The 15398-nt window shown below is 42.3% G+C and overlaps 3 protein-coding genes across 3 annotated transcripts; 2 read left to right on the top strand and 1 right to left on the bottom strand.

The window, feature by feature from the left end:
- Positions 1–4516: 4516 nt before the first annotated feature.
- Positions 4517–5548, top strand: LOC141842096 (protein BIG GRAIN 1-like). Its single transcript, XM_074730311.1, has one exon. The coding sequence runs from the start codon at positions 4517–4519 to the stop codon at positions 5546–5548; it is 1032 nt and encodes a 343-aa protein (XP_074586412.1).
- A 980-nt stretch (positions 5549–6528) lies between these two features.
- Positions 6529–7943, bottom strand: LOC141838124 (uncharacterized). Its single transcript, XM_074725522.1, has 3 exons — positions 7565–7943; positions 7043–7485; positions 6529–6885 (listed from the first exon to the last, which is right to left on the bottom strand). Exons 1-3 carry the CDS (start codon positions 7941–7943, stop codon positions 6529–6531), a joined length of 1179 nt encoding a protein of 392 aa, XP_074581623.1.
- Positions 7944–13667: 5724 nt separating this feature from the next.
- Positions 13668–14974, top strand: LOC141842296 (uncharacterized). Its single transcript, XM_074730507.1, has one exon. The coding sequence runs from the start codon at positions 14195–14197 to the stop codon at positions 14945–14947; it is 753 nt and encodes a 250-aa protein (XP_074586608.1). The 5' UTR covers positions 13668–14194; the 3' UTR covers positions 14948–14974.
- Positions 14975–15398: the final 424 nt, after the last annotated feature.

The raw sequence follows: 15398 nt of genomic DNA, 5'->3' as shown, positions 1-15398 counted from the left end.
TTGTCAATCTCCAATGTTATTTTTTTTCAATACTTATTTAAAAGCAAACACAACTCAATTAATAATCAAAGTTTAAAATTTTCAATCCTAAATATCCAAAAATCAAATTAACAATCGAAAAATGAGATGAATTCCACTTCTACTTGTTGCAAATTACAGCCTTTCGAAATCGCACTCTAGGTATTGAAATCAAATCTAAACTTCCTCAAATTATAATTTTTGACAGTAAGAACTACGATGATGATAAAAATACATTGGGCAACTCCTACGAGAGAAGAAGATCAACAGACTCGTTCCAAATCATGATATTTTTTCACAAAAATAGTGTACCAATAATTTTTCGATAGCTTAGGTGAGAGTGTTTTTAAAAATGTGAAATCAATGTTTAATATATTTTAAAATAATAAATGATGATAAAAATGAATATAAAAGTGGTTGATATATTTTAATTTTAATTAGTATTATTATTTTTAAAAATATATATATTATATATATAAGATTATTTTTAAAAAAATCTGAGGAGGTGATCTCACCCCTCGTCTTCACTTACTTAACTATGCTAGTTGTTGAGGTGCCCTTAAGACTATGCAAAACGCTTCTACAATTAATTAGACATCCACAAATGAATTCTTAGATATAACACATATTGCGGGATTAATTTTCTCACAATTAATTTTTTCCCGAGAAAAGACAATCCTAAAATGTTGGTTGAGGGATATCGTTCGTGCTTCCCGATTTACTCTAGTAATCAGTGAAAAAATTTTATAGGACAGAATCGGTCACCTACAAAATTAATCAATTCAAAGAGCTAAATAAAAAAAATAGAGTTGAGGGGTACTATATGTTTAAATAAATACGATCTCTAGCCACCCTCTTCGTCCATGGCGTTTTTAAGGAACCAACTATTGATTTCTAGAGGCGCCTCCTAAAGTGCAAGATCTCACAAAAGCAGTGTTAATATTCTACCAACTATTTATTTGATTCAATGATGGTCTTGTTAGAGGGCTTGAATACACAAAACTCGATTTTCATTGATCTCTTACAAATACACATGCGTACTAGACCGCTCAAATAAAACTCTCCAACATTGATATCTCAAGTCAATTGAAATAACCTTTCACTCAACCTTCAAGTTGAATGAAAATCCTTTGAGACTATAACATCTATATCTCAAGTCATTGAAATCACCTTTCACAAATTCCTCAACCTTCAAGTTGAATGAAAACCTTCTCAATTTGGTCGAATTAAGTTTAGTTTTTAAGTGACGATACTGTGTCCCTTGCTTGTCTTCCCAACACAAAGCTGGCTTGATTCGGCAAAATCAGTTGCTTCTTAACTGGTTCACCAAAGCCTTTGCCATGGCCTTCTTAACTGGTTCACTAATAGGTCGAAATTGAGTTATTATTTCAGATCTCTGAACTTTGGGGATCAACACCAGGTAAGCTTTGTTGGTTCTTTCTAAAGGCTCATCATTATTGAAAATGTTCCTGATATATTCCACGAGCCTCCTGCACACTAAATCTCAATTTTTAGAGCGAAAAAGGGTGTGAAATTCATCAACCCGGGTGCTTTAATTGGCTCCTTTTTATCTGTTTAGCAGCTCCCCTTGTCCACGATGGATACCTCTGTAGCTCCTATGGCCTCAATAGTTTTCTCCACTTTCAAAAAGTCAGGAAAAAAAAACACAACTCGTTCAGTTCATTGTTGTTAGTTTCCCACTTTTTGTTTGTCTTTCAGGCTCTGGATTCTCAGTCCTTTTTATCTAATGATGGCTTTGATGTGGGAAAACCTTGTGTTCTTGTTGCCTATCTTGATCTAATCATCTCTAGATTCGTTTTGAATTCTGTCTAAGTCGTCTAGCAACTTCTCTTTCAATGTTAATGGATCTAAGCAAGCAGTGCTAACAACTTGCCTGGGCTCTGGGGACATGAAAATAAAAGGGGGACGGATAGGCCAAAAGAGAGCGAGGCACTCAATGCCGAGATAGTTTGGACAAATTCTAATAAAATTTATCCGTGTAGTATTAATTTTTAATTAACTAATTATGCTAACTCTAATTATGTTTTTTGTTATACTTGTGATGTGGCCTTTTTTCATGTTGCCAAAAATTTTTAACCAAGAATTTCTGCCGGCCGTTAATTCGAATAATGACAACCTCCACGCTCAAAATTCGGTTGCCTCGGATCTGGCGTCGTTACAACCTTAAAAGCCCAGCCAGCCCCATGCACGAAAGAGACGCCGATCGAGAATGGCGAAAGGAGCCGTTGACTAAAGTCTAAAGTAGCCAAGCCCAAGCTCGAGAAAATTGAAGGAGCTCACGAGATTCACATTCATTCCGAACCCACATGAAATGAATACAGAAGAAGAGGGAGGGGCATTAATTACTTAATTAATTCTACGGGTCTCATGCACGGGAAAGAAACCCATTTACGGTTGGGGTCGAAGGCGACGCGTCGTCGGGAGAGATAAAAGGAGGGACAGAACAAATCATGGTAAAGAAAAGTGAAAGAGGAATGCACGTGGGTCGGAGCTCACGCGTGCCGGCATGTGTCAGGGGCTGGCTCTGCTTCCCATCATTCCGATCTTCGTGTCGAAAGCCACCACCACCTGGTCGATTCGATCCCTCCCCCGCCTCGGATCTGTTTCCCATCGGATTCTCCATCATATGCCTTGCCTTTCACTAAAGCCGCGAATGAAGTGTGGGCCAGTGAACGACCACAAACGGGTCGGATCGAACGGCAAGGATCCTCGATCAAGGACCTCCTAGAGCGAAGGACAAAAGGACTGTAAAAGAAGGGAAAAGAAGATATGCGCTGTCCCCTTCATCCTTCCCTCTGCTCCTCCTACTCTGCGGGATCGTCTTAGTTTTTTTTTTTTTTTAAATCCTGTCCCCCTGCTCTACTGTCGTCTCGCCTTTCTCTCCCTCTCTCTAGCTCTTTCTCCACGTCTCAGATCCCACGACACTCTGCTTTAGTTCAACGAGGGGAAAGAAAAGATACAGACTGTGAGAGGTGGCTCCTTTTTCTTTCTTCCACATCGCCCGTCACTTCTCATTCTATGCACCAGATATTATGGTGTCGAGGTTAAAGAGGAGGTCCCAGTTCCCGGGACCAGCTGCAGCAATGAAGGCTTTTGCTTGGCTTCCCACGGAATGCTAAGAAAGAGGCCTCATTAGTAGTGAAAAACTGTGAAGCGCGTCCTCGTCCGTGCCCACCCATGAATTCCAGCTTATACTGTACTCTAATCCGACCAAAATGATGGAGCTGTTGCTTATGTCGGCATGCAAATCAGGGTGAACGACTGAGCGCCAGCAATTAACAAGGGCCCAAGGCACGAGATGTCCAACTGTACATGTTGGTACTTTGGACATTAGTTACCACAAACACCTTCCGATCCTTGTTCCGAGAACTAATTATTACTGATGAGAATCTACTGCTCATAAGAAAGGCACTCAGAATAATAATAAGCGAAGCAACTTTGGAGGGTGCTTGAACAAAGCTATCTTGGTGCACGATTGTGATCAGGCATGAAAACTTTTCTTTTTCTAAACCACCATGTTCCATCTTCCCACACTCTCACGTCCCTATCTCGTATATTAAATCTAGCGAAGACAGCATGCTCCAGGGTCTCAGAAGCTTCCCCTTCTCCAATTAAGAACTTAATTCCCGAGGACCATCCTATACTCTTAAAGCTCACTATAGGTTCCACGGGGGCAAATGATTAGTGCATCACACCTTTATGCTCCCATATGTGCTTCAATTAATTTAGTCATCTACGACCAATGGTTTCCCACTAAACGACTACCAAACATGACATATTTTGTTTAGCTTAATAGTTTTGGAAGAATTTATATTGCACAAAGTAGAACGCAATTAAAGCCTATCTAGATCTATTACTAGGTTACAAAGAGAATATTATTTGAAATTGACAGTTGATCTTAGATTATGTGATAGTGCACGACCGAGTTTGTTCCGGAAGAGGCTACTATTTTAAGAGTAAATAGACGCAATAATTATGTTCATACTATGTTTGATCGCGACATGTCAATGGTCCCCTGTAGTTCCATTACTGATGTTATTTATGTATGCAGTTTCATAAAATGATATAAATAAATTTATTTACTGACATTTCTAGCAGTTTAGAAATCATTCAATAAAAAAAACAAAGAACTAGTTTGAACCTTCTCTTTAAAAAAAAAAAAAAAGGCCGGTTTGCAAAGATTAGAAGGGATCATTAATTGTACTTCGATTGCGTGACGGAAGCCGTTCATCACGAATCCGACGGACCCCATCGACCCGGGCCAGGCACGTGGAGATTGGAGAAATAAGGGGAAAATCCACGTCAGCATGTACTCGCGCGTGAACTCGCCTCAAAAAGGCGTGCTGTGCGCGACTGAACCGATACCGCTCGCTTACTGCCGACCTTTCCTCTCCTCCTTCCTCCTTCCTCCTCCTTCGTCAAGTCCCTTCGTTGTTTCCTGGCCCCTGGAGAGACAAGGACTGACTTTAAACAAGGAATGGGAGAGCGGTGGGCGAGGGGTAACAACCAAGGCGGTTACCAGAATCCATCCTTCTCCTCCACCCTCCTCGACGCCATCTACCGCTCCATCGACGAGTCCGACGGCAACTCTGCTGCCTTCCGGAATGGATCCGCCCACGATCGCTGCTGCGCTCCCGTAGGCATCCCAAATCGACTTCCTACGACTCTTCGGCCTCCCGCGGAGGCAGCGAACCAAAGGGTTTCCAGCCGCTGCCGAACTCTGCCGCCTATCTCCACATCTAGCTCCTCCGATATCTCCAGCTACGGAGGCTTCTCCTCCTCTTCGGATCCCGACTCGGTGGTGACCCGTCTCCGGCCGATCCGCACCGGCGTGGCCCCGCTCCGCTCCGCACCTCGTCCGCCGCCGCTGGCAGAGGAAGGCGAGAAGAAGAAAAAGAAGTCCGGTTCGATCCGCGGCAAGCTCCGCGACATGAGAGGTTCCAGATCGGCAACGCCGGCGTCTCCAGGTGCCCGTCTCGCCGGCTTCCTCGGGTCTCTATTATCTGCAGTATCAGGGACGCCGCGAAAGCAGTCGCCGTCCTCCTCCGCCACCGGCGCAGGCGGATGCGACGACTCCGCCTGCTCCACGGCGTCGTCCCACTCGCGGTCGTGCCTGATCAAGAAGCCCTCGACTAGGGAGAGAGCGGCGGCGGAGGAGGGCAAGCGGACGGTGAGGTTCTACCCGGTGAGCGTGATTGTCGACGAAGGCCTTCAGCCGTGCGGCCAGAAGAGCGTCTACGAGCCGAATACGTCGTCGCGGCGGCTATCGGGGGCGGCATTGGAAGCGCGGAGGAGGGTGGAGGAGCTACTGAGGGGGATGGAGGAGGAAGAGGAGGAGATGAGCGATTCGAGCTCCGATCTGTTCGAGTTGGAGAATTTAACGGCGACGGGAAGAGGAAGCGGCGGCGGCGGCGGCGGCGGGCGGACGGACGAGCTTCCGGTGTATGAAACCACCCGCCTCGACTCAAATCGCTCCTTTTCCCAATCTCAACGTTTTCTCAAAATATAACCCCTAAAAATAGCATTATCTATCTTAATCCTCTCGCTTTTGGGTGCTAAATAGTGTTTAAGTGGGTTAAGCAATAAACAACTATAGTTCTATTACGAATGGCTTTGTAAATTTCTTCAGGTTGGGGGTGCACTGTTGTAACCATTGAGATCGAAACTTCTAGTACATCATGTTCTCTCCAGTTAACAGAGCTAAATATGCACAATCATGCGGCTCGTCTAAAAGAGCCTTCACTGGCAAAACTGAACCTCAAACGCAAATGGTCGCTTCCATTCACTGGGTTGCTCGCTTTTGGACCACTGCAGCGGCTGCATTCACTCTGCTAGCATTTCAAATAATGGAAACCAAACCCAGTTGAATAATCATTGGATGAATGTGACTGGCAGCAGAATGGCAAAGATCCTAAACATTTCTCCTTCTGCTGCAACAATATATTCTAGGGCCCAGCTCCAGACTAGTGAATTTACAATAGAATTGGTATGGAATGGACCACAAATCCATACAACCGAAGAGTATATTGCTGATTCACTATAATAATATCTGCTTCTTGTCGTCTAGCCTTTGTTGCATGTCCATCTTCCATGTCTTTCCACGGAAAGGTTCCTTGTGTGTGTGTGTGTGTGTTTTAATGAAGATGATCAATGGTTGTAGGAGATTGGTGGAGAGGAGAGTGAGTTAGTATTATGGTACATGCATGCGTCTGCTGTATCATTAGGGTGCTTTTGTAGGTGTATCAGTGACCTTTCTTAATTTAACTCCTGATTGATGATCTCCGATTAGAACTTAGAAAGGTTTCAAGGTTCCAAACTAGGGATGATTAAGTTGCAATCTAATCGTTTGTGCAAATTGATTTATCGAACACTTGATGAGTCAAGTTCCAACCAACAACTGAGTTCATTGGTAGGTCGACATAAATCACTCGAGAGATGTGTACAGTGATCAATTATATCGCGCTCACGGATGTTTACAATCGATCGGGATCAAGCTTTTGCGTCAAGATTTTGGGTAAAAGAAGTGACAGCAGGTGGCAGCAGCACTCCATGACCAGCATCCATCTTGCAGTTGGCCGAACAAGGCCCGTGGTTAGGCCAAGCCATGACATGGAGGCGAACCTCCTCCAGCTCTCGTATGGCAGTGGCAAGCGCCGCCTTGATGCCCGCCTGGTCGCAGCACCGGATGAGACCTTCGGGCGACGCCTCCGCCGGGATGATTCCTCTCCCTTCCAACCGAGAAATCACCACCAAATTCCTGCTCTTGCTCGCTTCGTCGCAGAGGCTGTGCAGCCCCGCGCGGTAAGCGGCGGAGCCTCTGGACACCGAGCTGATGTAGATGAAGCCCTGCGCGCCAAGTTAATAGGGTTTGATTTCACGAGAAAATTTGGTTTTATCCTCTATAGTTTATTTTCCTTTTTTTCACTTTAACAAAATTAGTAAAATAAAATTATAATTTCAACTAAATATATGTATTGTATGCGAGTTGTTATGATAATTTTACCTCCTCTGTTCTCTTAATGTCGAGTCCGAACCTGGTCTCTCCTTCCTCCGGCGAGAGGAGGACTGGGATCTCGTGGGTTCCCGGCATAAACCAGAGGCGGACGGCTGGCAGTTTCTTGACCGGCAGCGACGAAGACTTAGAGGTCTGCTGGTTGTGTCTGCTCGGAAATGTAGAAGTACTCTGAAACAGCTCTGTTTGCACGTTGACGAAGACGAGTGGCGCGCCGGAGGAGACGGCGGCAGAGAACCAGGCCATGGCTCTCCTCGTGATGGCATCCACGGAACGGTCCGTGGTGAAGGGCTTAAATAGGATGGAACTCAAGAGGGTGGCGTTGCGATCCGGCAAGTAGATGGCCGTCTTCTTCTTCCAGTCGTAGCCGATGTTTTTCTTCCTGTCGAACGCGCTGCTGATGCTGTCCATGTTCACGACACTTCTGCTCATTTCTGTTTCAGAAAGATGGAATTTATGATTTTTTTTTTTCTTTTCAATTTGGAGTGTTTTAATGGCTTCAGGTTCTCTCACCTTGGAGCTCGGTGCATCGTTGAGGCGTGATATCCCCGAGCACGGCGACATGGCGATCGTCGCCGGCAGCCATGACGGTGTACCGGCGATAGAGATTGCTGCCGCGGTAGGAGGTTACGCGGGCGCGGAGCTCGAGCGTGACGCCGCCTCGCTGGACCTTGACCCAGACAGAGCCGGACCGGCGGCTGAGCCGGCTCAGCAAGTTGCTGACCTCCGACCGAGTCCTGGCGGCGGAGTAAGCAGCGAGGCGCTGCTCCTGGTCGTCGCCGGCGACGCCCTGGACGATGTCGCCGGGGAGCGGCATGGTGTCGTCCCACTCCTCCGGCGGCATGGAATCGCCGACTCGTTTCACGCCGACCAACGTCGCGATGCCGCCCATTACTGGTCCTGATCAAAACTTAGCTAATCGATCATTTAATTTCTGCGATCCAGGAAGAGCTTAGGACGTTGCTGGTGATCGAGATCTTAAAAGCATCGCCTTGCCTCAATTGCCGTCGTGATCTATAATAATTATACGTGAATATCGAGGAGAAGCAACGAACAACCTTGTTTTTGCATTGACAATAGCCAACTAAGCATCGAAATGGACGCGAATTGTCTTATACAACTACTATTTTTTTTTTATCCAAACTCAAAGAATTAATTTTGGATTCATGATGATTTCTAAATAAGTTCGTTAAGAAAGTCTGTTGTTGCTCATGAACTTCATTCACACAACAAACCGAATCCAGTAACTTAAAGCACAAATTTATTCATGCATATGGGCTAATGGGCTCTAGAATCTACACCTCATAAATGGGCCATTTATGTATTTGGGCCGGTGTGGATTTAGAGTGGGCTCCATAGTCCACTTATCTCTCCCATACTGCAGAAAGGATTGAGCCATAGTGGTCCTCTTTGTGGTCCTTGCTGGGCACGAGATTCAATTCACGTACCTCGACACGTCTCAGAATTTGCCGAGCATGAACAGCGACTGAGAATGGACTTCAAATAAAATCAATTATATCACACACCGATTCCTAGATCCATTTTGATCATGTTCTACCTGATCATGGCATGTTACAGTTGAATTCTCATGGCATTTATACAACTGTGGCTATTTCAGTACCAGCGTGTCTTACCTGTGACCTAGTGCTGCACTAATTTAGTCCCTGTCCTCGGCATCAATGCTGCAGGTCTACTCGACCATCAATAGAAATCTCGAGCAAACGCCAATAAATTAAGGGCAACAAAGAGAGATCGGTGGCACCGATGCAGACTGATACTGACGATGATCATGATCACACACAAGCCAACACTAGAAAAATTAATGCAAATAGCGACTCTTTCTAAGACTTCCTCTCTAGATGCTGCAGGTACGTGGCTTTATTAGTTTGCCACTTTCTATTTATGATGGATCCTAAACAAGAGAAAGAACATACGTGAGGTGAAAGTGGATAAGTAGATAAGTATTCCAGTGGAGAGATTGAGATTTTTTTTTTTTGTGAAGGACCACCGTACTCATTGATGCTTTAGATCTGAGGTAGATATGATCATATAAAAAGTGGAATTGTAAAAAAAAAAAAACTTACATGTTGAGCAATTTAATTTAAATATATATAATACTCCTGAAAATGGTGTGATCCCTCCCCCACTGAGTAATTCTGTCAAGCAGCAAGATGTAATAATCAGCTAAAGCAACAGTTGCAAATGGGCAGTCTAATTCGATTTAATAGGATAGTGACTTGGTTGTGTAGGTGGTCTTGATCCATGTACTGCTGACATTTCCCTATAGCATTAGTTAAACCTCCCTATCATCAATGAACCCCTCAATGCTGGTCTATCTTAATTTCCACAGCATCCAAGGTTTGTAAAAGTGAAAGGTAGATATCATCTACATGTGAATATGAGGGTGGTCCAGTGGAGGAGCTATCTTGCATACTAAGTATACATGCAAGCAGGCCCTCTTCTCTGTGGTTTTCTTAATTAGACAGTTTGTGCCTCACATGGGATCCTGCTTACCTCCTACTAGGTAGGATATATGGACAATTAGAATAATTTAATCAAGCTAATCACAACTCACATCACTAAACTTGGGCACATAAACTAGCTAGGAGGAGAAACTAGGAAAGACCAAGGATAATCGCAATAGAGTTGGAGAGTGGAAAATGACAAGAGCTACACAATCAACTTAAATGAGGAGGCCTAACATTTTGAAGCCAAGTCCCCACATCCCCTCATGGGCATTCATAGCACATGAGAAAAGAGCCACCACCACAATCGCTTTCCTTTCTTTTTTGGCTTCACTCAGAAGACAACTGCAATTTATTTGGTTGAAGGGAACTTTAGCTTAGAGATCATACTCCATCCATAGTGGTCCTAGGATTAAATCTTTCTGCCGACAGCACAATCGCTTCATGCCTTGAGAAGACCACCAAAGTGAGTATTAATGAGCAGACCCAGTTCTGGTGGCATTGATGGTGGTTTATCATGCACAAAAAACATCCTCTTGTTCAAAGCAGTTCAATAATTGATTCAAATGTCAGTGTCCATCATACGCGTTCTGCTCCGATTGGCCTCGATAGATCAAGCTTCTGTAGTTAAAAGTGAATAGTTCTCCTCTCTGCAGCCACAACTCTTGGCAAGTTTCCAAGTCCTCTCCATATTAAATGGTCATGCTATCTGCAATTAGTGCATCTTAGTTTGATATTTTCAAACATAAACAGCATTTGCTTGAGAGAAGAAAGGAAGAAGAGGAAAGAATTGAATGACAATTATAAAACGTGTAATTAATCACCTGAAACAAAGATGCTAGGCAAGATCTATCAGATGGACCCCAAATTGATTCAGTTTAAGATGTGAAATATTCTCATAGTAGTCATGCACATCAGGAGCGTGTATGAATTGGAATTATTAGGGGACATGTCTTTAGTTCCTTTAAGCTCACCGAGCTGGCTTTTGCATTGCATGCATATATCGTATAAACACATAATTATCCGAGAACCTTGGCTTATTAAACCCTTCCAATTGCTATGATTAAGCAGATTTCCCAGGGGACAAAACAAGTACATCTCTGGCCCACTATTAAAGACAATGAGTAGGTGATCCAATTGAGTACATAGTTGGAATTATGCAAAATAAGCTTGCAAGAATACCAGAATTATGCATGGTTATAATGTGTCAGTAGGTAATTAAAACATAATTTTAGTTTGTAATTACTATAGGGTTCTTTTATGTATGGGATGAATAGGTCAGAGATGACTTCAGTGGATTTATGGTTACTGTGTTGTGTCCACTTCACAGGACCATTGCAAGTGCAAAATGAGGGAGAAGAGAACATAAAAATGAAGCATGGCAGTAAGAGGAAACAATCACAGAATGTGTCTGGCATGCATGATTAAAGCAACCTCTTTTCTTCTATAAAGATACATAGACATAGAGGGAAAGAAAGAAAGGGGAAGGGAGAGGGAGATTTAGCACAATACCACAAAGATAAATATCACAGTTATATATATATATTTTAATTCTAGTTAAAATTATTAAAAAGTTTAAAATTGTCTAAATGTTAAAATAATGGAATAATGTTTAATGGCTGTTTAATTTTCAGGGAAAAAAAATCAACTAAAGTTTTTAAGAATAATAGAAAGATATTAGGATCCCATGTATTATAACAGTTTTAATCAATAAACTTCAATGAGATATTTATCTCTTTACTTTATCAATTTCATTCCAATCTTTTGGGGTATTTGAGGGTTTGATTTAAATGTTGGGTCAAATGGTATCAAAACAAATATAAAAAGTTCAATTCTATACCTCACTCTATGATCATCATAGTTCTGTTCTTTTAACCGCTTGCTCCCAGTCATCTCGACTGTTCTGTTCAACACTATTCCACCACTGTCCCATTTTTCTCTCTTAGCAAGGCACCATTATTCCTCTATTCTTATTAGTGCTTCACTTTGCATTCATCTTCTTTATCACCATCATCTCCACTAGTAGCCCACCGTTATGGTTGCTTCTGTTCAACCACCCTCTTCTTCTTATTGTGCTAAACTACACTTGTCGTCGCAACTATTCCTTACAATCTCGCTGATGAACCTCCTGACCATGAGTCTCTCCTCTCCAATCACCTTCGTCGTGCCTCCACATGACTTTGTATTGAATAAATGATTATATAAATAAACTTTCATATTACCTTCATGGATTTGAATTCTTTTATAACATAAGCTTAATTTTTAAATCAGAGGATATACTAATTTGTCAAAACTAATTCAAACATTTATCTTTGTATATGGACTTTGTTATAAGCTATGTAGATTCATCATCACCATTACAACATTCATGCCCCATTCCCATGATTTCAATGAAGGGTTGGGCAACATTCTTGTCATATAACAAACTCAGAGGAGCAAAGTACATCAATTTCTTGCCTATTAGAAGAGACGTTCAAAGGAGAAGAATAATGAGGGAACATTGTTTAAAAAAAATAGTGACAGACTTGTTCTCTATGCATGGAAGCTACGAATCAAGAAGAGGAGTCGACAACTTACCTGTTTGGACTCAGGTTCTCCTCAATGGAGGAGAATAATGCAATTAGAAATTTCAAATCCTATTTAAAATTGTTGAAAAGCTCAAATTTTTCTACGTCATTTAAATTTTTATAGTTTTTACATTTTTTAAAAAAATTAATAGTAGGATAATTGTTGATAGCTACTTGGTTTTTAGAAAAAGTCAATTAGATTTATTATTGGAATAATCTAATTTTTATTTTACGAAAAAAAGTTTGATGGAGTTTAAACAGAAAGTTAGAGCCCCATATATTGCAACAGTTTGATTTTATCTTCATGAGATCTCCTTTGCTTCATCAATTTTGTTTAGATCTTATCTTATGAATGATTTAAAGGTATGATTTTGGCACTGCATCAATAAAGTTGCTATATTACTACTGGAGGGAACAAGATTCATCATACAAACTACCTTTTGCACCGAAGAGCAAGAAGTTGATCTTTCCCTTATTTTCCCTTAATTATACTACAATGGCAAGAATCCCATGGCCAGTTAATATATATATTTTGCAGTCACAGGATAACGAAAAGATCCTATTAAAAGTTTTAGTTTCCTTTGGATTCTATTAAGGATTGAGAAACAGAATCAACTTAATATTAATCATCAAATGCTTTTGATGTCAGATTGCTAGAGTAAATTTCAAAATGATAAAATGACTTTTAACATTTTTTGCAATGGTTAATACACACACACACACACATTGTACATACGGCTAAAAATATTTTACCATGGTCCTGTTTTATTGTTTATATGAAGGGTCTCATGCACATCCACTGATGTCTTATTCAGATCATAGAACTACTAATTTTAGCCACATGTACAGAAGCCTACACAACTGGACAACTGGATGAGCAGAAAATTTCTATATACTACAAGAACAAGGAATGAACCTTATAACATCAACCTTACTTGGTCATATGTACACAATTTGGCTTTTATGGCTCACGCCAATGCAAAGAAGTAAATTTCATGGACATTATACCTATAAAAAAGAGATTTTTGGGGACAATGCCAATGCTGGTCCTTTTCCTTGACAATGACTAGGAGGTTCCTTTGCTAGACTAAACATTAATTTCAAATTGTACAGAATTGATCATATCTACCTGCATGTTAAAACTACCTGTTAACTTCTGTAAAACACACCTTTGCAATATTTTGATACTTCTTTGGTGACAAACTTATAGTGGCTGTTAATGACTAATTTATGGTGCATCTACTAAAGTTTTAGCTCAATGAAGAAGAATTTCGTTGAAGTATGAGCAGCAAATATCAGAGAAGAAAAAAAATATATCATGTAGGGGGGTAAAGATAAATTCATGTCATTTAAAAACAACAGCTAGGTAAAGATAAATACCAAATAGCAAATACAGACTTGAATGAGCATGTAGGTAGGTAAATAAATTGTACAGACTTGAATCAAGAACCTCCACGTACCTTCTTATTTCTCCAGGACCACTTTCTTTGCTCTGCAGCATCCAGCCACCAGGTATGAAGAGGCTACAGCTATAAAAAAGGAAGCACCCGATGTAGTATCACATACTGTGTGTGAAGGAGAGAAGCAGAACCAGTCACGTACTTGTCTACTCCTCCTCTACTGCTACCTGTGCTGCTTCTTACACATGCATGAAAGCCAAACTCGTAAAGTAGAAAATTGATAACAGACTGAGCAGATTGACCCATGGCGAGGTGATGGTGTTGTTGCTGTGGTACTTGGTTGTTGTTTGACAGGCCAAAAGCCAGCTCCCCCACCGGCCACCAGACCAGCTCAGTCACTCCACCACCAGCATCAGCAAACAACTGCTGCATCCAGAGTCAGTACTGCTCTCAACAGATGGGGTCTGCTTCGTTTGTCCATATTCCTCTCTCTCTATACCTCACTCTTAGTAGATAACATACCTCATCCCTTCCATCATCCTCCAAGCTACTGTCAAAAGGGAGATATGGAACCTCGGGGTTGAAAGAATTTGGATCAACAGAGTTAAAGGGCAGCGAAAAGATATAGATCTTTCTGTAACGTTTCCCTCTTATTAGGAGTTCAAACCCACAGAGGCAATTCAACGAACAGTACGAGCAGCGACCAACAAGATGAGCGAGCGCGAGGCGCGCGACTTCATGAGCACGGTCGATTCCTTCGCCCAGCTTCCCTTCATCCGCCCGGCCGCACCAAAACACGCCGGAGGCGCCGGCAACGCCTCAGCCATCCGCCTTTTCGGCATCGAAGTCCCTCACCACCAGAACGCCGAAGAAGACGCCAATAAAGACCACATCACCAACTCCGCCGCCGCCACGTCCGCCAACGGCGAGAGCGCTCGCAAGTTCGAATGCCACTACTGCTGCCGGCAATTCCCGACCTCGCAAGCCCTTGGCGGGCACCAAAATGCCCACAAGCGCGAGCGCCAGAACGCGAAGCGGGCTCACCTCCAGGCCCACCACGGCCCTCTGGTCATCGACGGCCGCCACCACGTCTACGGCCTCTTCAACTATCACCACCAGTACCCCGCTCCTCCGCAACCTCCTCCGTGGCACCACCATGCAACTAGCTTCTTTGGCGGATTCAGCGCGGTGGGCCAGCCCATCAGCGCCAGCCCGATGCCGGGGATCTGGCGCTCTCACGGGGGCGTGACCCACGTGGACTCGCTGACGCCGGCGGTGCCATGGATGATAAGAGGCGGAGATCGAGCGGAGTCGAGAAGCGAAGGACGCCATGGCATTGCCAATGCTTGTAGTAGTTTAACTGCTGCCGCGGCTTCTACTTCGTCTGCATCTCCCAAAACCCAACTCAGCTTCCAACTGATTCCAACTGCCAAGGAGAGCGTGAGTTTGGATCTGCGCCTTTGATCATCCTATTTCTCTTGTTACACTTTTTTTTTTGGGAAAAAAATAATTAAATTGTTTGTTTCTTGTTCATTAGTTTTTATTAAGCTGCTTAATTTGCAACCTTCTTTTTATGAGAAGAACAAAACTCAATTTACAACCTTAATCTTAAACAAGTCTAAAATATACCAATAGCTATATTCATGACTCTAAAGAGGCTATAATTAAATAAAATTTAAAAATGTCAACTATATTATTTCACATACTTCGACTTGTATTATATATATATATATATATATATATATATATATATATACTTGTTATTGTTATTTTTCTTTAGGATCTAAAATTTTTGTTTGCTTCAAAAAATAATAGGTGATTATTTTATCAATCATGTGGGCAGAATATTCAACACTAGTAATGATAATGATAGACGTAGGCTGACTTGTTTTACATATGAGAGATTCACATGCAG

This window comes from Curcuma longa, chromosome 11 (genome assembly GCF_044706935.1).
Source record: "Curcuma longa cultivar G26 ecotype Majalengka, Jawa Barat chromosome 11, ITB_CL_G26_1.1, whole genome shotgun sequence".
Taxonomy (NCBI): domain Eukaryota; kingdom Viridiplantae; phylum Streptophyta; class Magnoliopsida; order Zingiberales; family Zingiberaceae; genus Curcuma; species Curcuma longa.
Note: the sequence above shows the minus strand (reverse complement) of the source record. Positions and strands in the feature narration are given on the sequence as shown.

What these genes read in the sequence shown, in the direction of transcription:
- LOC141842096 (XM_074730311.1), top strand. Translation starts at nt 4,517, where the DNA reads ATGGGAGAGCGGTGGGCGAGGGGTAACAACCAAGGCGGTTACCAGAAT.
- LOC141838124 (XM_074725522.1), bottom strand. Translation starts at nt 7,943, where the DNA reads ATGGGCGGCATCGCGACGTTGGTCGGCGTGAAACGAGTCGGCGATTCC. An exon ending in ACGATGCACCGAGCTCCAAG is followed by an intron (nt 7,486 to 7,564) that starts GTGAGAGAACCT and finishes TTTCTGAAACAG; the next exon opens with AAATGAGCAGAAGTGTCGTG. An exon ending in ACATTAAGAGAACAGAGGAG is followed by an intron (nt 6,886 to 7,042) that starts GTAAAATTATCA and finishes CTTGGCGCGCAG; the next exon opens with GGCTTCATCTACATCAGCTC.
- LOC141842296 (XM_074730507.1), top strand. Translation starts at nt 14,195, where the DNA reads ATGAGCGAGCGCGAGGCGCGCGACTTCATGAGCACGGTCGATTCCTTC.